This window comes from Cydia amplana, chromosome 10 (assembly GCF_948474715.1).
Source record: "Cydia amplana chromosome 10, ilCydAmpl1.1, whole genome shotgun sequence".
In the NCBI taxonomy this organism is placed as follows: Eukaryota; Metazoa; Arthropoda; class Insecta; order Lepidoptera; family Tortricidae; genus Cydia; species Cydia amplana.
Window position 1 is genome coordinate 5,247,514 of NC_086078.1, and position 26,138 is coordinate 5,273,651.

General features: G+C 36.5%; 1 protein-coding gene across 2 annotated transcripts in view; it reads right to left on the reverse strand.

Moving 5' to 3' along the window:
• The window catches only part of LOC134651310 (uncharacterized), a 174,839-nt gene that overhangs the window by 50,651 nt on the left and 98,050 nt on the right, over positions 1-26,138 (reverse strand). For both annotated transcript variants that reach the window (XM_063506367.1, XM_063506368.1), the window contains one exon: positions 12,711-12,767. In XM_063506367.1, the coding sequence (XP_063362437.1) occupies positions 12,711-12,767 (57 nt within the window). The remainder of the gene's footprint in view (positions 1-12,710; positions 12,768-26,138) is intronic.

Below are 26,138 nucleotides of genomic sequence, written 5' to 3' on the forward strand. Positions count from 1 at the left end.
GGTCAGCGCGATGATACGCGAAACTAATGATGGAGTCCGACCTGCAATTACTCAGATGATACAGTACGCTATGGTGCTCAAGTATACCGCTTGGTGCATTATTGTTTTGAGGATGTCACAGTGTGGGTGAATGGGATTGCCTTGCCAACTCTGAAGTATGTTCCACATAAGGAAAGTTTTCCTTTCGGCACGAAGTAAACAATTGGGTTCTATTGAAGTTTATGGATTCTCGTAGTCAAAAGGGACTTTTATGGAACTTAATTTAAAGCCTACATTCTTTTTGCAAACGGCTTAAATGTAGGTACGCAACTCCCTGTTGACACCTGTATTTTGCGCACAAATTGGTTTAACATATTATTAATCTGTGGTTTAATCCAAATCTTTTAGACCGTTATATACTAGGTTAGCCTAGTCCTAGTATTTTAGGTCCTTTTGCTCAATTATATATAATAATATTTAACCAACAAACGATAAAATCATTAATAAAAAGAGTTTTTTAGGTATATTTTATCATTCGATGATGGTTATTTCATTATCATGCCCATGATCAAGCCAGGAACAGTTTCATTACGAAACTCATCATCTATCATCGATAACAACGAATTCTAGGTAATTATTAGAAAACTGAGCTCAAGCAAACATCGGAAAGCAAATGAGTCACAGACTCCGGGACAGGTGAAACTTCGTACTTAAATAGAAACTTATAAAATACTATCACATCTCATGGGTTGACCTAAAGCACGTTGATGACGCATACGCAATAAAGACACACCTTAGACAACACGGAGCCGGTCCACTAAGTAGCCCGATAGGCATCAACACATGAATCAGATTTCCTAAACCACTGGAGGTAATGATATGCTGTGACCCGGCTTGTCACTGTCGAATAATGGTGTTACTTTTCTTATATTTGCATTAATCCGATATTAAATGAAGTGTCCGCTAACATTTGGAGATACACTTTAGACTATACGAAGTTTGTCCACTAACTATCGAACTACCATAGGTACCCATCAAAGTATCAACACTTAATCGAATTGCCAATAGGAAGAAGTAAAACTCTCACTGTTCTATTCAGCCGTTCTCTGTCAAGAATTGTTTGTTTTGATGTATAATTAACAATCTCTTGTTTACTTATTGAAGCGCTGGTGGCCTAGCGGTAAGAGCGTGCGACTTTCAATCCGGAAGTCGCGGGTTCGAACCCCGGCTCGTACCAATGAGTTGTGAGGAAACCGGACTAATCCCAATAAGGCCTAGTTTCCCCTCTGGGTTGAAAGGTCAGATGGTAGTCGCTTTCGTAAAAACTAGTGCCTACGTCAGTTCTTGGGATTAGTTGTCAAGCGGACCCCAGGCTGCCATGAGCCTTGGCAAAATGCCGGGATAACGCGAGGAAGAAGAAGAAGTAACCCCAGGCCAGGATATACATAGTTATGCACACTCAATAGTGACATCGCCTAGACCAGCCAGGCAGCGGTCGGCAACCCGAGGCCCGCGGGCCGCATGCGGCCCGTGAACCTGTTACTTGCGGCCCGCGAGCCTCCCTGGCTATTTCGTATGTAATATTGACAAACGACAATGTCTAGTTTAGTCATAAATATTAACAAAGTGCGGCCCGAGTCAACATCGTTACCTACTATGTGGCCCTTGGCTGCCAAAACGTTGCCGACCGCTGGCCTAGATAATACAGAGTTGGTCCAGTCTAGTCAGTGGCTACTGCCCGAAAGGCATCAACACATGAATCAGCTTTGCCAAACCGTTGTGTCTTCACTCTGTAACGCAAACGATCACTGTCAAGAAAATATTTGTTTTGTTGTTCAACTGATTGACCCCAGCATGCATGATTATGACGCATACCTAATACGAGTATTCGTGGTTTATGGAGACACACCTTACACTGGACAATGCTGGCGCACTAAGTAACACATGAGTCACCATTGCCAAACTATCGGGTCACACACACTGCTTAATAATGCTAACCCAACCATTCACTGCTTAATAATATTTCTTCCAAGTTTCCTGCTCATTTATTTATTTATTTATTTTATTTTTAAACTTTATTGCACAAACAAAAAGTATAACAGGCGGACTTAATGCCGTTATAGGCATTCAATCAATCTCAATCTCTGCTTATCTGTCAATCTTGTGAATTTATTGTTGAACGAAGTGCTCTGCGGAGTTATAAATGCTACTCTAAACTAAATGAGTAATCAGAAAGATTGGTTCATAAATATTCCTAATCCTAAAGAAGGATTTTTTAGACTTATCCAGTGTTTACTTTCATTTTAGCTTCGTTCTTTCACTACATAAGCTTTGTACATTGTAAAAGAATTCATCGCGAGAGCCTTTTCAAAATCTGCATGAAATGTACAACTACCAATAGTCCAAAAGCTCCTATGGTTCAAAATTAACTCAAATATTTTCGTTCGTTTGAAATTCGTAGTGCTAAGTATGGTAAAGAAGAGAAACCTCACACTAAACCATAATGAATACTGGTATTGATACTTAATTACGTATTGAACTTGTGGACTATACTTGTAGTAGGTACTGGACTATAGTAGGCGGTTTTACGATACAAACATAGTTGCAAGATCAAGTCCATTGCACCTCGTAAAATGACATGATGAGAGTTGATTATGCGTTACAATATAATGTATGTAATAAAACGCAGATACGCATCATCCCGAGGATAGTCCACATATCATGTCAAATTAACGTCTTGACGTTGGTTGAACACGGCGATAAAGATTAACCGCAATGTGTACGGTTACCGGCCATTATGGCCATTGGAAACCGGTGCTGCGTGAGTAAATATTTAAAATATGTGTTTAGTATCCATGTCGTTATGGCGGTTTATAAATGTGTCAGGGCTTAAAAATTGCATTTGTAAACAATGTCATCTACATAAAATGTGTTATCTTGCACAATATCGTAGTAATAATAGTATACAATGTGGTAAGATAGCCGTAGCTCTTGAGGATGTGTTGTGAATGTTGTGATAACGGCGAAAACCATGGATTTTTTTTTCTTAAGGCCAATGTGGGGAAGACCGACATCTTCAGGCCGGAAGATCGGAAAATTTATTTCTGGGAAGACCGGTAAGAATTTTTGTAAGTATTTGTATCCTTACTTCGCTTAATACAGTCAAAAAGGAACAGCTTCACTCCTTCTGCTCTACCAACCGTCTTGAAGTGGAGTACGTGTACAAACGCAAGGGTTAAAAGCGACGAAAGAAAATCCCTCCTCCAATTGAGGCGGGATTTAAATCTTCTCGGGGCAGAGGTGTAGGGTTGGAGCCGGTGTAGCTTTATTTGACATTCATAAGCGCATTGTAATTATGCCTACTTGAATAAACTATCTTTTATCTTTATCTTTAAAGAGCTTGTAGATTGTCTTTCCTTATAGACAGTCTTCCCCACATCGACCTTATGCCTTCTAGCCAGCGAATCTTATTTTTGCATACTTAATAACTACATATAAGGAATTTGTTTACGTTGACCTATGCTATAACGATGCATTTTACGCGAAAACGACTAAAATAAACAATTGCACAACAACCGGTCGTAAAAGGAAGCCATCGGTCACATTACGCAATCGAATAATCGAAAAGTATTCGTAAAATTGTTACCGAATCGATTCCGATTGTCGGTGCCTTCTGCCCGTGTCCGGTAAAAGTAGGTGCATCGTATGACAGGTTTTGTCAGCTATAGCTATTTGTCATGTTTTTGTATATCAGTGGTTGTATTTCCGCGGAGAAGATTTTATGGGGCAGTTAAAGCCTAAGGAAATCGAGTTATTAATGGCACATAAGTTAAATTTAATATGTTATTGTTTCTGCAACGTCCAATATATCTATAGGTACATTAACTTTTCCTACTTTTACTAACCAGATTTTTTAACATTTGCCTTTTGCTTTGGTTTTCATTTACACCTAAGTATCTGCTTTATTTGTGCATAGTGTTCAAGAGGAATTAGAACATGCCTTCGTACTTTGGGTACTTACTGAAGACAACGCGACAATAATAAATGAGAAATGAGAGGCTACATATTTATAACGCAAGAGAAGCAATGTAGGTAACAGAATAATAGTAATATGGCTAGCATTGAGAGTAACCCATAGACAAAAGCCTTGAAAACTACTGGTTCCGTGAAATAATGTGTCCAGTTTCTGTTTTAACGTACAAGTTGAGACGTCGATCACACGAGCATCGAGCAGGTGTCCCGCCCACAGCGCGACCCACTTCGCCACTTTCCAACCGCGGGCATAGGGCTACCACTAAAGTTTACAGGACTATAACAAAATGTATTCGATGTTTCTTCGTCTATTTGCCTCTTTATCGTTTTTGTAGATTAAAGACAGAGAGGCAACAAAGAAATGATCGAAGTTGTTCGCCGGGTACCGAAAGATTAACGTGAACACTGAAGCATTCTTTATAGTCGGTCACTATAACATGACACTCGGTCCACTCGTGATTCCTATGAGGCGTCTAGTCCCGGTTATCCAGGAAAACTCCGTATTTCCCGAGACCTTTAAAATTCATACCTGTACCACCAGTTTGACACTGACATATTCGATAGCGTGTGCGTATTAACATACTTTCTATGTATATCTCGCTCGTACTCGCATATCAGTGTGAGCAAGACGTATGGAGAGTAAGTTATGCGGACGTTAGCGAATATGTCAGTTTGACACTACAAAGACAGCCGTGGTGGTAAGGCTACTGGCTGGCTACTGGTCCAATTGACGCATTGTTTTGGACTCTACGCTAAATGTAAGTACCTACTTCATACAAATTTTTACTGGCAAAAACATGTTTCTCTTCCTTTTCCTACATAATGCAATACGTAGAACACAAAACCCTAAACCGTGTCTAATTGCCAGTAACTCAAGGGATTATCTTACGCATTGCGTAGAAAGTTAATCTTGATTGATACGATTGCTAAACGATTTCAGAAAACCGATCTATTCATATTGTAATTCACGATTGATAATGTAGAACTGTCGGACTTCAAAATGGCGTCAACCTACGCATGCCAAGTGTTTAAGTTATTATTTAGAAGTAAAAGTAATGGATTAAATATTTTACAAGGTGTTGTATCATTATTAAGAAATCTAACTCGAAAGTAGCTCGCCTCAATATTTCAGTACTTGGTTAAAGTGTTAAAATGTGTAGTCGCTATTGGCGACAAATTTCGGGCCTTTCGGGGGTCCTTCCTCAGGCTCGAGTGCTCGCGGCGGCATGTCGCCAATAGCGACAAAAAATTCAAGTGAGTGAAACCGTTGCCGTCTAAACAGTTTAAAATATGTCTCACGAAAGTTTAATATCGATTAGCGAGAAAGTTATTCGAATTTGTCATATTACCTTAGTAATTTAGATACCTATGTGATATATATGCATATATATGTTTCTCTGATAGGGATGTAGGTGTAGGTAGATCTGACGTAATGATTTATAAGTTTTATATAAATACACGATTTAAAAGAAGTTATAAAAATTATTTATTGACAAGTTGCAATAAAAACGGAAATCTATACATATTTTGCAACACTGCTGGGGACCTAGCCATGTTAACAATCTTACGCCAACCCTACGCCATAAGAGGCAGGGTCAAAAGTCCCGGTCGCTCGCTACTCGTACGTACAACATACGTAGGTCCGTGCAAAACTGTATGGGAATGCAATTCAATTCCGAACGAAGATCATTGGAGATTTGTTAGGAATGTGTTTGTTCCAGAAAATGTTTGATTGTCTTTTTTTTTACTGTGTGTGTGTGTTTTTTTTTTTCAATGAACGTAGGTTCAGGAACATAGTTAATACAATCATTATGGAAGTTTCTTACAATACCACAACAATGTAAAATAATCTACAATCAAATATCCTTTATTTATGACAGAAAGTTACATATGAAAATTGCATCACAAATGATTAAGTAGCTTATGCGAGAAAGTTCACGCTAAGAACCCTTACAAGGCAACGAAATTATAAAATGAGCCCGTAAGGTAAAAATAATCTCAGCGGGGTCGCAAAAAAACTGGTCAAGAGCGAATTGGTTTTCGTAGCAACAAAAATATATAACTTGTCAGAAATAAACAAACATTTAACCTAGTTTAAAATCTTCCTGAAGCAAGAAGACCTCCATATATATGTTAGAGTACACTCACCCGCACTTTTTGGACTATTTATCCAATTCCAATGTTACACGCCAGGGGGCCTAACCAAGATGACAATCCTACATCGACAAACGCCAAACTAAAAGAAAAACTGTATCTGGATGACAGATGCTACGAAAAGTCACGTGATTATTTCCATACATTATTTAAGGGCTGATTTAGATTGCGATGCGATTTTAGTTACATTGCGGACTGTTGGTTACGCCCAATTCAACCGACCGATCAAAACCCGCAATGTAATGAAACTCGCATGCGAGTTCTCGCACCGTCTAAATGAGCCCGTCTCGATTGGCGTTTTCTATCAACGATCTGGGGGCCTACCCCTACGTTATGTAGCAACCAAAAAACAACTTTTGTACCACTTATGACAACAGCCTAAGCGTCCGCGGGAGGAAATTCCACAGCACAGTACCGTAAAATTACTTATTAACAATTTTTACGTAAAGGATCCCTAAAATTCATAACATAACGTGCAAAATCTCGCACCTGAGAATGCGGTCGCTTCCTCGACGGCACCTCGAGGATGATTGGGGTAATTTACCAATTAAACAATTAAAAACTGTCGTTAACATGTCTCTTTATGCGTGACTTCTGTGACGCAACATTCTTGGGAAATTTAACATTTTTGCTCTGAAGAAAATGGGACATGACTTAAATATGTATAAAGGTTAGCCTTATGTTAACTTGCTTCATTTGCGTAAAATTAATATTTGTTGAAAAAGCCTATAATAACGTCCGACTCTGAATCTAATTGTGACTTTTAATATTCATTTGGACCGGTCAGATTCATATTTTTCACAAAGAAATAGACTAAAAATAAATACAGAGCTGTAACAATGAGACACTTCACGATATCATGACTGACATTATCAACAGTTCACGTTATCCTTTAAAAGTTAACTATTGTATTTATACGCATTGTTTTTTGTTAACAAAACCTCAACAACAACATGTCACGACACCCATATGAATGGACCACACCTCCCGGCTCTAAAAAACGCCAGGTATACCACGACCCTACGAATTCCTGAATGAATCACACCGAAACAGGTTCAGTCGCGGCGCGGACCCTCGGGACACAAAAAACGAACTATAATTTAGCCAAAGAATTCATTGACTCAAAATTTAATAGCTGGTTGTTCGGAAACGGACAAATTAGGTTGAGGTTTTTTAAAAAGAAATGTGGGAAAAGTTAAAGTAAAAGTTGAGCTTTGGGTGATAAATCAAGTTGAAATACAATATGACAGTTTGGAAGTGTGTCGCGTTGCGATTTTATTGTGAGATACGGTTTTATTGTTAAATCGCAGACGGTTGCTGAATATTAACTAAGCTTCGTCAAAATTATTCATTGCAAATTCGATTACGACTTTGCAATGAATAATTTGATTCGACGAGAGATTAGCTAACATAGCTATCATCTGGCTAATCAAACAGTAAGTCTTCAGTAATTTATAAGAATAAACGACTTACTGCTTAAAACCAAAGTACTTAAATAGGTACATACCTACAGAAATAATGTTTTGTTGTGTAAAATTTAATTGCAGGTGTACATAATTACGCTACACTCAGGGCATCAGAGCACGCCTATACTGGTTATACCATAAGTGGACAAAACGTACCAATTTCCGAAAGACCTGTACATCGGCATTGGTCGCCCATGCTCGGTGCTCCACATACAAACTCGTATGCGATTAAGGGTAAGCGCGAGGAAGCGAGACGACAAAAACACGACCATCCGCTGTCGCGTGCCCGGGCGCACCGACTTGTTACACTCTGACAGGCACGAATTCATAATTTATTTTATACTACATACTAGCTTCTTCTAGTCCCATCGACTTGATAGACAATTGTTTCGAGTCTGTGCGGAAAGAGAAGAGTCGTGGAATGTATGGGGCCCAATACAATCCACGACGCTTCTCTTTCCGTACAGACTCTACCTAGGTATATTTTTTTAGCCTATTTGTGTTTCCCACTGCTGGGCAAAGGCCTCCCCTCTCCCTCTCCAGTCTTCCCTGTGCTGAGCAAGGTCCCTATACCACCTACCTACCTATATAATTAATTAATTTCCCCATAGTAGTCATCAAAAGCACTTGTTGTTAGTAAGGACACGGCCGAAAGTGCAATAGATGGACTCGTATCTTCTCAAACTGACACGTTTATCTATTAGCCACTTTCTAGCCTCTTCAACAATGTACTATTCATTCACGATAAAAGATGCAAGGAATATTATTGGTAGGTATAATAAAAGTGTTTTATTGTAGGTATCTAACGATATTTGTGAATGACATAACAAATAAGGTCTAGTCAAACTATTATATAATCTGTGGTCTAGTTGAGTTAGGTCCTATAAAACGAAAGAGAAACTTATCCAAGTCAGTTTAATGTTTACGCCGATTTAAGGCATACATTTCTTGCGTATAAAAAAAAGAAAAACAACGGGTTGCACTCAGGTAGTGCCGGCAGAAGAGAAAACTCTGACTAGTCCAAAATGCACTATGTATAATTGAGGTTAACGCCATCTAGCGTTAGTGTTAATTACTTGAAACCCCTAAGTACATCACTGTTAGTACTCTAGTTATATTAATACAAGTTAGAGCGAAACTCACTAGATGGCATTTAAATCAATAAAGAAAAACTCAATGACATTACATGTAATAGTTTTTCGATCAGGTCACGTGTCCGTCTTACGCTGTCTCGAGTTTAACATTTTTTCCCCACCTTAAAAAGTGCACAGCGCCGCTAAAGAAGTTTTCACTTCAATACTTACACCAAACTTGGGTCGTTATAGGTCTGAGTTAATAAAAAATGAATGGCACGATGAGTCGCGTTTCCCACGGCGGGCTGGCAGGCTCTTTACCGTATGGTATTAGGGTGGTCAAGTAGTGGCAGCTAAAGTTTTAAATATGTACTCGTAATGTATTTAACAGCCTAGTCGGTAGTGACCCTGACTACGAAGCAGAAGGTCGCGAGTTCGAAACCTGGTATAATAAGGGCATTTATTTGAGTGTTTATCAGAAATATCTGTTCCTGAGTTAAGTATATAACTATAACTAGGATATATAGATGTTTTCTATGTATATGTATAACTATTTAAGTATATATTCTGTGTAAAATTATCAAATAATATTTATTTGTTTAAATCAGAATATATCGTAGGTATCTCTACCGTTATTGCGTTGTTGGAACGAAATAAAAAAATCTTTTTACATAATTTAAAGTATCTCTACTTACATAATTTTCTAATTTGAATGTACACAATTATTCAGTTATTCATTGCTTTTGGTGCAAAAGTTTTTTTATGTATTTCTCGCTCGACACTGCTTAAGGCTAGCTTTCATAACATCTCAATCCCAATCATCACAATAAGACAATAAACAATACCGGAGGGCTGCTTGTATATCTGTCTGTGTATCTGTCAGTCCTCCAATACGCAGTAATAAATGCTTGAATGAGTCACTTGTAGGTTCGAAGTATGAATCAGTCAATATGAAACATGATGGATTCGTCGGTTCACTCGTTTTTTGGAGTATTTTAAATCGGTTTTTGGGTTTAAGTCGAAATTTGCTGGACAAATTAACTCAAAAGATTATTTAACGTTTTTTTGACCCACGAAACCCACGACTGGAATAGTCACATAATAATAGCGCATAGTTATTTAATTTACATGTAATTTTGCATTTTACCTGACGTAAAAACAAGTGGTGTCAACATTATAATGCAAGATCCTAGACTTCGAAATTCTACAATATTCTATATTTTCTTACTTTCTTACGTCTTTACTTAATTGCTTATTAGCATTAGCAAATAAGTAAAATCAAACTTATTTGCTGTAAAATACGTAGAGATTCAGGCCCGATCTGCAAGACGTTAACGAAAAAAACCCGCAGCTTTAGCAAACACTTCTACCAGTTAAAGCTACCTGCAATTTAGAAGAAATTAACTCCTAACTCTATGAAGACATTGCCAGTGCGATCCTTAAGCAATCTTCATTTTACGCCCTGGAATGATACACAACCAACCAAGCCCCCGAGCTACTGATCATTCGATTGTTAACTCGATGCAGTTGTGCAATCGATAATTCTCACATATCGATGATCATCGGTTTGGAACTCGAGCCAGAGGCGATCAATGCGTTGTTTATTTAACTTTCTGTTTCGCAACATAAGAAATGCTCGGTCATTATTCTTTTTGTGATTGCAAATGACACATGTGCTACTCATTAGGTAATGGAAAAGTAATTCTGTACAGGTGACAAGAAACTTTCCTGAGCCTTTTATTGGCAACGGTGATATCGCCATAATGTACCTACAACGATATTATGATCACGAAATGACAGAATTATGGCATATGACTTTCGTACTCAATAAAGCAAAAATTCTACAAACAAACGGTACCATTATTTGTCTAATAGCAATTATAACAAAAGACTTCGTATACGTATTATCTCCGCTTTCACAGCTGAAGCCAGATTGTTTAGGTCCGTCATCTAGTAAATACACTACTATACTAACTTATAGATACTTACATAAAAAACAGTCATAACTCAAGAACATATATTTAATGATTAACATACAAACAAATACTCATACCGGGATTCGAACCCAGAACCAGCCTCAAAAGTTCATAGGCATGGTCAGAACCGACTATGTCTAGTCGGTTCTGACAGCCATTATAATGGACTCATTATAACAAGAACTTACGCATCGACTACAATCGTCGCATTACACAACTTAAGTGATCGTACGGATAATTATTTTAACAATCGATCGTCGGTAGAAAGGAGGTCGCGTAATTTACGAAGCGATTATCTTAAACAGGCTTAATGTATAGTGGGCTCCTGAGGACGATGACAGAAACTGGCAATGAGGATGGCCACTTCAGAACAAGGGTTTACTTACGTAGGTATAAAACAACGTATTTTTTAAGCTGGAGATGTTTTTCCGACAAAATAATTACTTTTAAGTTGACGATGTCTGTAAGTAGGTAACTGTAATTGAATTAAGGCGCTTGTATATGGCGATACTGGACATATAAATATGATAATAGCCACTTGAGAACAGGAGGACGACAACAAATACGTACGTAGGTAGGCAACGAACAGGCACCAATGAACTAGAATGGCCACTCGAACATATAGAGTTGAAATAATAAATGTACTGTATAAAAAATCATGTCGAATACCTATCTCAAGGAACCATAATGTAATGAACCGTTTTTCGGCAGGAAAACCATGTCGAAAAACGGTTCATAAATAAACTACTCGTGATAGACGGGTGGATGTCATCCTTGCAGCTCTAAAAGTATTATTTTAAATAGGTATCTATTTACATAACTTTTTCGCACTTTATAAAAATAACGAAATAAACACAAATTAACCCCAAATCCCCAAGAAAAAAAATGGTTGTTGAAAATCTAATAAAAGCCAACCGGTAATCTAAAATCTCATTTGATTACCGTTTACGCTCTTGTATCGTATCGATATTACGACTCGATTAATCGATGTCCGACATTTAACTTCACGCGTTGCCGTTACATAAACCGCTCGCAGCCATCGATTGATACGATTCGATTCTCATCGGATTCTAACACCTAACACTAGCTGTATGTTGATTTACTTTTTTAATTCCAAAGTCTACACAAATATATAATGCCAATGACTGCAATGAGTCTAAACGTCCATTAATTATTTTTTGATATTTTTAGGTCACGAAAAGTCCAGAAGTAATTAGAAGAACTAATTTAATTAGTAAGTACTAATTGGTTATTTTAACAAAGATTGAGATCCTGAATCACAGGCCAAAATTACACACCTACTGGACTTCGAATTCTATAGGCTAATAAATTATTCTTGATAAAAAGCTTTCGCAAACAAGATTCATTATATAATTTATTTTTTCACGACAGTAAGTCCAATTACCGTTCAACATAAATAAAATTATGTCATGTTTAATTTAAAAGAGCGATATTAAAGTACATGAACGTTAAATTATAATATTAAACGTTCAACAAGTAGGTAATCGAACAGGCATAATTGGTATTGGTAAAAAGCCCACAAGCCTCGTTATGTTTGTTTATTTTTTTAAACAGGTGGCGAACCGGTTGAGCCGACCTACAGTAATTTGACAGGTGTCAAATAGATACGAGTGAAATACTAGAAAGTGAATAACGAACGTACATTTTGTACTGTAACGGGGGTCTTAAAGGGCAAGCCGGTGGGAATACCAGAAGATAACGGTAACGTTGCATTTGCTCTTACTTTTATAGGCCAGACAATATCAGTAAACTTTTAAGTAATGCAATTGACAGTATTTAAAACAATAAGAATTTTGGTATGAAACGAAGGAATTATTCCTTACATCATGTAACTTTTACTGATTGGTGCGTATTAGAAAACCTGTCAACTCGGTATCAGTTTTCTGTAAAAGGGAAAGTCTAGTTTTCCTCTTTGGTAACACTTTTGCTAAGCAAATACTAATGTAAGCTCTTAGAAACCATAAAAGCGGTTGCTATGCATAATTTACACATTAAAGAATGGTGGTTACCTGGTCGACTCGTAGTTTTCTACTCAGCTCAGCGGCACCACACTCCATTCTTGGTGCCTGTAACAAATGGAAAACCAAAATTTAACAACTTATTATTTAAATAAACCATCTAATTTTAACAGAGTACTTAAACAATAACATGAACCATACAATCTAAGTAACGCTCTCACTTTAAAACAACAAGCTGAAATAACACAAACATTAACAAAACGTTAATGCATAACACATAATATCTACCTATGTCTGATACTTATTAGTTTTTGTTGCTAAAAAAATTAATACAAATAAAATAAAGCCTGTAGAAGTTTTTTATGTAAAACGTTTACTCGCTCTATTTTATTTATATTAGAATTCCTAGCTACAATAAATATTACCAAACATAGATATACATTTATGTTACTTCAATGTCCGTGCTAAGTTTCATGTCATTTCATCAAGTCGTTGCTTAAGATTGGATTACAAAGAAAGTATAGTGAGTAGAAGTAATGTGTAAGTTACACATCAATCTAAATACATAGTTTACATCAGTTACAAAGTATAAAAAAATAGAAAAAGAACTATACACTCCAACAAGAACCTAAGTATCACGCACAATCCGTACAACGAGTGCAGTAGTTATAAAAAGTAACTTCAGACGCATTAACCCAGCAGGATACAGGAAAGCAACGAGTATGACTGTACAGCATCCGGGATCTCACAACGAAGTACCATCTGGTCCTGCATCCCAATCAAACAATTTTCAATCTTAATTCCTTGATTCAACGCTTTTACCAACAGAATAACTAAGATTGTCAGTGTTTTAGTATATTAGCAATAGCAAGGAACTCTAAACCTTATTTGAAAAGTGTTAAGGATGATTAAAGAGATCGGAAGCAGAGCTGGTCAGATGATAAATGACTTTGCACTGAGGATGTGCAATTATGGTCAACGAGAGATTTGCGAATACATTGACGCTTTTCAAACGTTAAATTGCGCTTTCGGATACATTGTAAGCTCGATAAAATTGTCCTAAATAGTTAGAAATCGAGAAAACGTCGTTTGTATCTACTTCATGCAACAGCAAATTGATTCAAAGAACACTTATTCAGTTCAAGTCGTCTTCTAATTCAATACAACATACAACTACACTTAATATCTCTCCATATATGGACGGAGGCAATGAATCTCAACCACATCTGATACGGCGTTGTAGACTGTGTGGCATCATGCCATGCCGCTTGCATTTTAATTGGAACAGTCATCACTTTGCCGGCAACATGACTTCACAGATGGCTTAAGTACGGCTGAGGAAAATTTGTATTTCCAATAATCGTATTGATATACATATGTGCGTCCGTTGTGTTACAATAAGTATTGTTGTTTATGTTTTGAAATAAAAATCTCATTAGTAGATAGATTGACGGAGACGGGCGGCAATAGAGTTATTGTAAATTAATTGCGTGCCTAAAACAGGGGCTCATTTAATATACCTACTCCTACGTACCAGTCATCAGTAAGTAATTATGCAAAGCGCGAAACTTTACACTTTTAAACATGAAACACTGCGAAAATGTAACGCTTTAATTACACTAAAGCAACGAAGAACTTCGAAAACTGAAGCCATTTAAAACGCCGAGCTTCCAAATGAACCGAATAAGTTGGTGCGTGAAACATGGAACTATTAATTATATTAGAAAGTCCGTTAACGATGGAACTGCGTAGCGCACGCGATGGCGTTATGCAATTATCGATTGTGACTGCTCTGCATTTATAACATAATCGAAGCGTTTATGATGCTAGCGAAATTAAATTATTCCATTGATATCTGAGTTTAATAATTTGATTATTAGTGTCTGTTTTTCATATGTATAGCTGAAGTTAATGATTATGTGATACCTGGATCGTTACGTTACTTTTAGATAATTAGTAATATGATGCAAAACCAGTCTAGGCATCTGTATACAGCAACTATAGCAGCAGCAGCAAATATATGTAGACAGCAACTACAAATAAATCAAATAGAAAATTCAACGTTTCTTTTTCATCACAAATCAACTGGTCTTCTTTAAATGTAATATCTAACTCGTGTTTCCTAAATAACGAGATAATGATTAACTACTAAATCCAATCTTAATTAAGTAATTATATTATAACTCTCATAAGCAATTAGTTGTAATCGTAACGAAGTTTGTAGTTTTAATTAAACACATACAAGCAGTTTACTTGAATATAATGTTACGTGCTTTTACACAATAAAATTATAAGGTCGGTAACGAACGTTCCTTGTTAAAAGTAATTTCAAAAAGTTATTTGCCGTAACCTCTTAATTATAATCCAAACAAGTCATTCGCATGCATTGCCATTACTTAATCATAAATCATTCACTAAAAATAAACAACATCCCTATTAACATAATTAGACGTCAAGTGATGCAACTCACACCTACAACTAACTTTTACTTAAAGAAAATGTGAAAATGCATAAATATTTATCATTCCCTTCATGTCATGTCCCTGGGTGTCAAGTGACGTAAGAATTGCGCAAGTTAAGAAAGCTGCCGCGCCCTACGACTTTTTACTGATAACGCGGATAAAGTTGGACAGGAAATTACCATGTCTATACCTTAAATAATGCATAGATAAAGAGTGAAATCCCATTATTGCTTGATAGTTAAGTGATTGATGAAGGTGGTCTATATTATTTAAGCTATGCCTGGACTATCTAATCTACTACTTACTTCAGTACCTACTTTTAATATAGGAAATTACATTATATGTAAAAGGCATTTAAAAAAAACATTTAGTGAATTGGGATAAAAATAACTATATTTAAAACATGAATTAAATTGAATAGAAATCTGAAGGAATTCCTCTGTTTCCGTTATTGCCTTTGAGTCGTATTTATAGAAGCGATCTTGCGTAACTAATGGGGTTAGTAAAAAAAATCTTGCAATCTCGTTTTACATTCATATCTATTCATCTTTTGCGATCATCTTTCTTCTCTCGATGAGATCTAAGTTATAAGCAAAGAACGGTTTCTTTATCCGTTACTAAGAACATATACACTGTCTGAATCATTATTAGGGAATTCTTGAGATTATGCTGTTTTTGGTTATGATTAAATGTCTAAACGAGTCTTGTCATCTTTTTTTCTAAGACTGGACTTCCATGTTTACTTATACGTCATACTTAATATATGAACTACCCTTCTATGCTTTTCATCCTTATGTTTAGCAGCACGTTAAAACCATCCATATCTGCTCGAAGGTCTATTGACGGAAGGCTATGATTGTGCCTAGGATAGCGAGCAGCATAATAATATGACTGTTAATATTCAAAATTCATGTTTAACATTCAAATCAGGCTAACCAACGAACGATCTGAACAGAAATAAAACAATAATTAGACTAGGACTTAAAGATTTGTTAGTCAGTTAAAATTTCTACAATCAAGATACAGTCTGTTCGGAAAGAGAAGAGCCGTGGAATGTATGGGGCCCGATACATTCTACGACTCTTCTCTTTCCGGACAGACTCTATGCGTTTATTAAAATATAAGTTTGTTAATGTACCAAAAATCGCTATTTCTTAGCACTTTGACCAAAAATCATCACGTGCAAGAGATTTCTCACGGACGTCTCGCACTCATTTGAATAATTGGACCATCGTCATTTGGATGCTTACAGCTTACAACAGGTGCTTTCCGCATCTCCCGCGGGTGATTCATTATCAATCATCCATTGCGTAATATTAATGTACTTATCTTGTTTTAGCAATCCGTTTAGCCTCATTTATTGTAAAGGTAGTAAGAGTTTTCAAAAATAAATTAGGATTTTTCTTTACTACTAACATGTGATCTTGCAGGATGAAGATTTTACCAGACAATAGTAAACCCTTAATTACTTCATTAATTTGAGATTTTGTCAGATCTATTTACTCTAAAAATATCGTCAACGTAGTAAGTACATGTACCTACATGCATAATTACAATATACTATCCAGCTTCATCAAAACCAATTTCTAACGACTAATTGTTGTAAACTTTGCGTGTACTGTACCAGTAATTAAGACATTACACAAAGCTAATTGCTAGGTGTATGTGCGGTAACGTGTTTTACAAGTCTAAGTATATATTTATAAAGAAACAGAACATTAGGTTAATAGTACTTATAACTTATTAAAATAATAGTAGTTCAATACACCTGCATTTCTATTTCGGTCACAATAGCACACTTCATCCCATTTTCGAACAAAAACATGCCTAAATTACATGGATAGTTTCAGCTGCATACGACAGGTGACCGACAGATGCCTAGACTGGTTTTGCAACATAATAATTCAATAATTATCTCCCTGAATACATGCTTGTGTGCTTCTTGTTATATTTTAAAACTTAAGCCGCACGAAACAAGGTTTATTTTTGCATATTTTTATTCCAGTAACTTAAACAGATCATACGTAGGTATAATTAAAACTTTAAGATACACTTACTGAGTATTCGTAGCAGAAGATTTTGGACAACGTCGGAAAGAACCCAAATCATCCAAAATCTTGTGTCGTGTTATGCAAATAAAATAATGATATTAATAATCCAAGCCGCTCAAGGTACAAAAGAGCATAACGACCATCCTTTGACTATCATAAGTCCTTATGTCTATAGTGATACTTACAGTAGACTTTTGATAAGTGCTGGACCACTTGACCAATAATTGACACAGGTTGTGAGACTGACATTCCCTTTCAGTCGTTATGTAAAGGTGAGAGGGGTAACAAGATACGCGGCAGAATCCGATCAAAAAACAATATAATTGCATGATTATGCGAATTTTACGTGTCTCCTATAGTTCAACATGCTTACAATGATCGACATGTTATTGCTTGCATATCTACTTATACAACGTGTAACTGATGCTACTGAAATTCGATATTTAAATTTGAATACTTACTGTAAATAAGAAAACATAAGTTTTGTTTAATGTTGAGAATAGCAACGATCATACTAACAATAAGTATTTTTAATATTAATATAGAATAGAATAGAAATCATTTATTCAGACAACACATCACTATAAATAACACATACCTACCTATAGCAAATACATACAAGGCAAAGATAAAAAAAATAAGTGAAAATGTGAAGCCGAAATGGTCTGCACTCAGCAATGCACCATGTACGACTAGCGTGGTGGTGATATTAATTTTAGTACATAACGATTGCTACGTCAAATATCTACATGTCCAAGAGTTACTACATTACATATTGATTCCAATAAGGGTCGTACACAAAGGCCCTGTAACAGCATACACTTGTAATTTTAAAAGTTACTTAACTTTCCACCATTTCACTTTTCACGCGAACAATGTAACATGTTAAAGCAACGTCACCGTAAACGACGTGAATTACATAATGACATCATTTGTATTCTACAAGTGGACACGACATTGTCTTGTTTTCGTACATCACAATTGACAATGGTGCTTGATGACTAAGAGATCATCATAATGTACTTATATGTACAGAACGCTGGGAGACAATTATCTTAGACACTTACAAACTGATTTTTTTTAGATGTAGGTAGGTACCTAAATTAGATCACATCAAAATGTACTTATATGTACAGAACGCTGGGAGAAAATTTTCTTAGACACAAACTGATTTTTTTTTTGATGTAGGTACCTACTAATGTAGAATCATTTTTAACAATAAATTTTATTGCTGATTCGCCCACCAGTTACCATTTATTTTAAGTTTCAGCCAGAAATTACCATTTATCATATTTTTCAGCTCTTCAAACAATCACTGAAGAAAATTCCAGTAACAGGCGGGCAGTGTGGCTACCACCAGTTTGGCACTGACGTAAACGCTACGAGAACGTAACTTACTTTCTATGCATCTCGCTCGTACTCGCATATTAGTGCAAGATGTATAGAAAGCAAATTACGTAGACGATAGCGTATATTATGTCAGTTTTGACACTAACAGTGACTCATGGTACGGGTACAGATAAACATCAAAGCGATCCCATAAATGTAGGTACTATTTTTCCAGTGCTAAAACAAAAAGTCGTTCATTCGTCTGTCAAACGTTTTTTCACATTCTAATGTCTCTTCTTCATACCATCGGCCGGTTTTAAATAATCATGATATAATTTCGCAATACCGTAAGTACAGTTACGCGCATATTACTCCGTATCGCTTTCAAGCGACAAGGAAGCTCGCATTCACATGGACTCGGGTTGCGGGAAATCCTAGCCACCTTCCATAGTCGGCGCTAACTGTACTCTGCGTGGTCAAACTGGATCCGAACCCGGTAAAGGACTCGATTATGAAACTGGACTAGCCTGTATCGGACACGGACGAGTTATAAAGTAATAGTGCGTTACTTTGTTATTGGTTTGTTAATTGCTTAATTAATTTGTAGTCCACTCTACCGTATACTAAGACAAAAGATAAACTATTATCTTTGGTACGTACGGTTTGATTAAAACACGACATGAGAACATCATTTGATGATACCTACTGAAAATTGTTTGGATTTGTTAGTTGCTAGTTGCTATCTCTTGGTTGGCGACAATTGCTCTAAGAAAAATATATCATCGCCAACTAAGCTACCTACTTAGTGGTATCCCAATGTTTAAACTTCAACCCATATAAATATAAAATACACAATTACAGTAAAACGTAGCTACTAGAAATAATTAGACCAAAAAAATTAAAATAAATAGGTGAGTAAATAAAAACAAAATCATAGCAAATTTGCGATGATATGAATGCAACATATGTTTATTCTTAACATAAGTAACGGAAATCCTATTATCTGGCGGCACGGCCGTGCCCCCGCCAAGACAAAAGGCAGGGCAAAAGATAGTGCATATCTTTTCTCGTCATTTTGACTGATAGCAGTTCCAACTAAAATTATTATGCAACCCAGCTAGCGTAACGCATGACCCTATGCTAAAGCCCAATAAAAATTCAGCACATTCGTTCAGCAACAAACAATTAACGATTCAAAGCATGCGATCCATTCCATGAGAACGATACTACGTGACGCTATTCCGATTTCGGTTTCTACAGACCTAGTGCAATATTTCATTGACTCGTGGTTAAAGTTATAAGGCAAGTTTTTACTGTCTTATCCTACATAGATATCGATTCTGTAAATAAATGCCTATACGATATCGGTTCAACGGTTGTTATTACACTTATTACTAACTTACTAGACACATTGAGCTTCATACCAATTGAATCCGTTTTCAAAATGCATAAGCAACGACAAAAATGCAAGCATAAAATCTAAAGTATCTAAACATTATCGATCCAACCGGCCTCAATCCAAGGCAAGGTGGCTCCCTCCCTTGCACTAGTGATGTGCGCACACTTCGAAAAAATAGTGTTGTACCGTTGAATCATTTTGAATAGTTAACACTATAAATTTTAAATTTATAGTTATTTTATTACCTATTTGAGACTGTTATGCACTAAAATAAAACATTAAATACTAGTGGCAGTGGCAGAATATTCGATGGGTCAATGTCAGTTGAATGTCAGTCGACTGCGGTCCGTTTTACATATTAGTCGTCGTGGTCGTTCCCAGGATACGTCTGCGTTCACATTTTAAATATTACGGTAGTACGGTAGAGTACCTATTGTCGATTTTGCAGATTTGGGGTTTTCTCAGGGATTTACTTATCATTGTTAGTTTAACACACTTAAACATTATTGAATGCGTACAGAGCGTTAGTAAAATGCGTCTCGTAAAGTAAATACAAACCAAATAACACGATTTATTCATTAAACGTTACTGTTTTAATAGTGTTTCGGAGATGTCCCGAGTTTACCTACTCCTAAAAATGTATAAGGGAATTGCAACATTTTGCAACCCATTGTTGCCATTATTACCTGTTTTTATACAAAGATTTGTATACAAATTCTAATCAAACTAGATTACTATGTAAATAGTACTAAAAATAATTAAGTAATACTCATATTTCTACTTAAAATAAAACAAAACCGTTGTAACAATGGGCATGGGTACGTGTAGATGAGTATCAGTAGCAAGTTTCGGTGATATATCACTATGTCGAAAGCAAATGTTCAGCATACCGAATGAGGCAAATGAGTAAACTCCCATTCATAAAACTACACAGTTACAATACGTTAGCTGAATTAATAATGCTCCGTAACTCTACAAAGCATAATATGTTAATAACTTTTATCGTTTTTAGACTGATATGAATAAATTCAAATTTTAAATAAACTGAAAATTTCTCAATATGGAAGATAATGCGTTCCTACATCGCTGCCGGGAAACTCCTGGTACTTACTGGGTTTCCTAAGACCAACAGGATTTCTCGTTTCTGTCCACACAACGACAGAAGGATCATCATCTTCCTCGGGTTGTCCCGGCGTTTTTGCCACGGCTCATGGCAACATCACAAATCATTGGCAACTAATCCCAGTAATTGGCGTGGGTACTAGTATTTACGAAAGCGACTGCCATCTGACCTTCCCACCCAGAGGGTAAACTAGGCCCGTATTGGGATTAGTCCGGTTTCCTCACGATGTTTTCCTTCACCGAAAAGCGACTGGTAAATATCAAATGACACAACGAGAGAAGGATATCGGGAGAATATATATTTATCTGGATCGTTGCTATATAGAGCTAGGAGCCGCATGCAACTTGCAAAAACAGCAAAACGAGGTAACCGCAATAATAAAAGCACGCAATCTCGTCAGTCTCCCATAACCAGCAATCTGCAACGATAAATAACAGACAATCAAACTCTGCGGATAATCGGCCGTTCTCAAGTTGCCAATGTGGTAGGCTTGCATACAATGCAACAATGAAAGTAATTAAGAAATGGCCGTGCGACCGTCGCACGACCGTTTGGCAGATCAGGAGGCCAATTCGGCTTGATTTAATGGCTGTGTAAGACATTGTCTTTTGTCTCACAAAATAAAGCTCCACCTCTCGCATCATAAGTACAACTTCAAAGATAGTGTAGGTGTTTATTAAGCCGTCTAGGAATTTTCTAGCTTGTTTTCTTAGTCTTCTGTTCAGGCCTCCTTTGTAATAAGCGTAGAGTTTTGTAGTAACGCTGTTGTATGTAGTAGCGAGTGAGGCAACTGAAAAGTTACTGCAGAGTTAACCCGGGCAAGGTCACTGTCAATTTCTTTCATATCATAAGTACCTATCATAACGTATTTTATCTAGGAAATTCACAACAGTGACATTACTTTAAGGGTAACATTCCATTTCTGACCGCAGCTGCACTACTGGTACTGAACGCGTCGCTGTTACTCTCAATTTCCATAGTAAAATGAACAGTAGTGCAGCTGCGGTTGGAAATGGACTGTCACCTTAACGCTGCTGCAGTTTCAATTCGAATGTCACCTTAACGATGTCATGAGCTAATAAAAACAATGAGAAGTAACGCCCGAGAGGCTGGTCTGGTCGATCAATGCGGAATGAATATGGTACTTTTTTAATCTCAGAGTTCCCAATAGACCATTGTGTACCAGTTCACACGTACAACAAAAAGAAACAAACCATTAAAAACTTTATACTGCGTTGATCCTTATCTTATCCTGACAAGAATCAAATTCGATTGGTTTAGTTCAATGACTTAGGACTTTTCGCTTTTATGCGAACAAGTGTCCGATGAGAATCGGCCAAGAACAGACCAATACGATAGGGAGTAAAGCAGGAAACCAGGCTTGTAAGGTTTTTGCTCAATTTTATTGTTAGGAAGTAATCTCAAGAATATGCTGCATTAACAAGATACAAAACAGTGTACAGGTTGCTAGTATTTGCAACACAGATTTTTGACCTGTCCTCGAAATCAGTACTTATTATATTAATTTTTAGTATGCTCATATTAGCCTCATATGCTGGAAACTAAGTTGTAATGTTCAAGGATAAATAAGGGGTCATCCATTAATTACGTCACACGAATTTCTAGGTTTTTTGACCCCTCCCCCCCTCCTTGTCACACTTGGTCACATTTGGCAAACCCCTCCCCCCTAGTGTGATGTCACATTTTTTTTACGAAATCGCCAAATCGAATTAAGTAAGTACCTAAGTATTATTAATATTATATCAAAATATTTTTGACGATATAAATATTAGTAATTTTATAACCCAAAACTGCTTAGGAAAGAAAATTAAACGAATAAAAACGATTATCGTTTTAAAAATTTGTTATTTAAATGTACAGCGAATAAAATAATTTAAATAAATTTTAGGTTACTGATGAAGTTAAAGTGACGTCACAAAGTTTGTGTCTCCCCCCCTCCCCCATGTCACAGTATGTCACATTTTCTTGTCCCCCTAAACGTGTGATGTAATTAATGGATGACCCCTAATGTTTAATTGAGATATTTATAAAAGAATAATAAATTATTTATAACCAATAAATAAAATAATTATTAAGTTAGATAAAATACTTGGTAATTTTAGAACAAAGTTTTACGTGGAATGACACATATCTATGAACACGTAAAGTGAAGTAACACTCACTTTTCAAGTGGGCCACTTGATAAAAGTGTCAACGTGTGTAAAACCTTGGAATTATAATTCAAAGTATAGGCCAGTCTCCGGTCAATTGCTTTCTAGGTCGCTATAATAGTCTAGCTTAGAGGAAGCACTTAAGTGTATAATTATTATGTTTTAGTTGGAATACGATTATAAAATTCAAATTACTTAACGACATGTTTATCTGGCGGCACAAATTTAACATAAATGTGGGAGGTATGAACTAAACGCTTTATATATGTATTATTTTATAAACGCATAAATTTCTAATTGAATTAGAAAGTAGGTATATAATGTAGGGACTTATCACGCGAGGTGACAATATATCGTCTTTAGAAAACGCTTAAGAGGAAAGTGGGCAATAAATCTGGCTTGTCCTATAAAAGGGCAAAGTGAGCAATAATTATAATTATTAAGGTTTATTGAAAAGCCCAAGCAAGATATAATAATTATGAGTACCTATTGCAACTTCAAAAAGTCGACCGGATTAATGTTACATGTGCGGGTAAGTTATTATTCGAATCACAAAAATAAAACCTATCTTGCAGTTCTTGCTAATATCGACATTTAGTTTTTACATTTAACTGTGGCCCTTGAATCGAAATTTTGGAAACCCCTGGAACACAAACCCCTAGGAGAGTTTGAAATCGGCCCCATTGCGAAAACAAATAAGGTAAAGTGGGGCAGGAGGAGCACCAGGGTAAAACGATACAGTACCTACAGAATTTTAATTTTCTCTTATACCGGACAAAACAAACAAGTTCGAGGTTATGAAAATAACTTTAAAATGGTGACCCATTCGAACATGCTTACAGGTTAAGAGCCATACTTAAAGCCAGAACGCAGAGGACATGCAGATGCTTATGCGATACGCAAACAATCGGAAAGGGACCAGACGTGGGAAACGCAAACAGGCAAACATCCACTACTTAGCCATAAGTGTTAACCTTCTACAACTTTAACCTACAGGGAATGTAAGTCAATTGCTTCCATCGATTCCGAAATGGCTTAAGAGGGAAGATGGTTATTTCTCCATGCAAATGTACCTACCTCCTTTTTCCTCACTAGAACATTACGTCGTAGTTAAATAGATAGAGAGAAAATTTCCTTCTTCTGCTCAGCAGCTGTCATTTTTACAGCCAATTTATTTTCCATCAATTTTTAATAACAAATATACATTCATCATCATCATATCAGCCCTTTATCACCCACTGCTGAGCATAGGCCTCTCTTGTAGTACGCCACTTGTTCGAACAAGTGGCGTACTACAAGAGAGGTTCCTGGGCTAATCTCATCCAGAAGTGACCTGCAATCTTCCGGATGTCGTCCACCCGAGCCAACGGAATACCTTGAATAACCCAAACCAGACAGAAAATTTGCAATAATCTAGGATGCAATGGCCATTGATGATGCTGATTGCTGATATACCCACCGTACTACTTCAAAATGACTTTCGGTTGCAAAATTACGGGTCTATGAGATGATGTTTAGGTCCTGTAGGATAGAATACTACCTGCTTAAGTCAAACTAACTAGCTAAGGTAGCTAGGCTTCTTCGTAAGGCAATTTTATAGCGATGTTGGTTAGGTTGTTTCGGTAATAGGCAGTTTAAAATGTGAATGGGACTGGTGAATGACTCCGTTGTTGAGAGTCGTGAGATCCGTTTTTAACACTTCAAACGAAGTGGGACCATGGATCGTAATATCGACCTATTGACCAAAAAAGTTTTAACGACATTTGTTTGCCGTAGAAATTAACAAACTTAGGCTTAAGAATTTTAAAAGTTTTTACGATTATAAATCTTTGTCTAATGTCAAGTGTGCTTCGTGCAGAAAATGAACACAAGTGTGCAGTTTTCTCGTCGTCTCATCGTCAAAGGCACTTATTGGAGATAATTGGTAGTTGACTAATGTTCACTACTGACGTAATTAGCCCTCAGGATTACCGATTATAACGTTTAGTGACTTAGCTTATAATCGAATTAGTTCATGATAAATCGATTAGTTAACCAGGTACGTCGCGTGTTGTACGATTTTATCGAGAGATTGTGTCTTTTAACAATTTTAGCCCTTATGGCGCCAGCAATAGTGCTTTAATGTAGTACCGTGAATGAAAATCTAAAATAACTGGTTTTAGCAATTCTCATTACCAGGCTTGACTCTATTGCTACATTTATTTTATAAACTACTTCACGTCTGAAAGTGTTCACGTCTTATAACAAATGCTAAAAATAGTTTTTTTTTATATAAAGAAATAGAGAGTTCATGATTGGAAACCGCTTGCAAATTTTGGAAAATAAAGTAGGCAGGTAATGTATTTATGCGTTATCAGAAGATGTTTGGTCTTTTGCCAGTAAACGGAAATTTTCCGTTCACTTGGTGACGTATCGTTTATCCTGTTTTCATCACGTGATAAAATCAACCACCCGGAGGTCGTCACACTTGCCCACTTTAGCGCAAACATCCCTGAAGCAGTGGCTCAGCATACCTCTCCATGTTTGACTTGACCGCACTACCAGTACCTACCTCTTTTGCGTCGTTTGCATAAACATTTTCACTCGGCATTTCCTGTTTGCACTTTCATTTGTTGTTATTCTTAATAGAAATAACATTGGTGGGATTCTTTGTGTCGATGAGATGCTGGTTGATCTTAAGAAGATACATATTTCCTAACTTTCTTAAATGTTTTGTTTTAAAAGTTCATTTGCCCAAAGGACTGATACATGATAGGTACATCTATGCCATAAATGCATGGATCATTTAATTTAAAGTAGTATGCTACAATTATTTTTCATATTTGAGAATATTTATTATTTCTAGTCAGAATCGGAGGCGGACTAACTATAACATACACATATTATATCCTTTGTACATTGAAGGGAGCAAGAAAATGGTATTTTCGCACAATACAGACGGCGA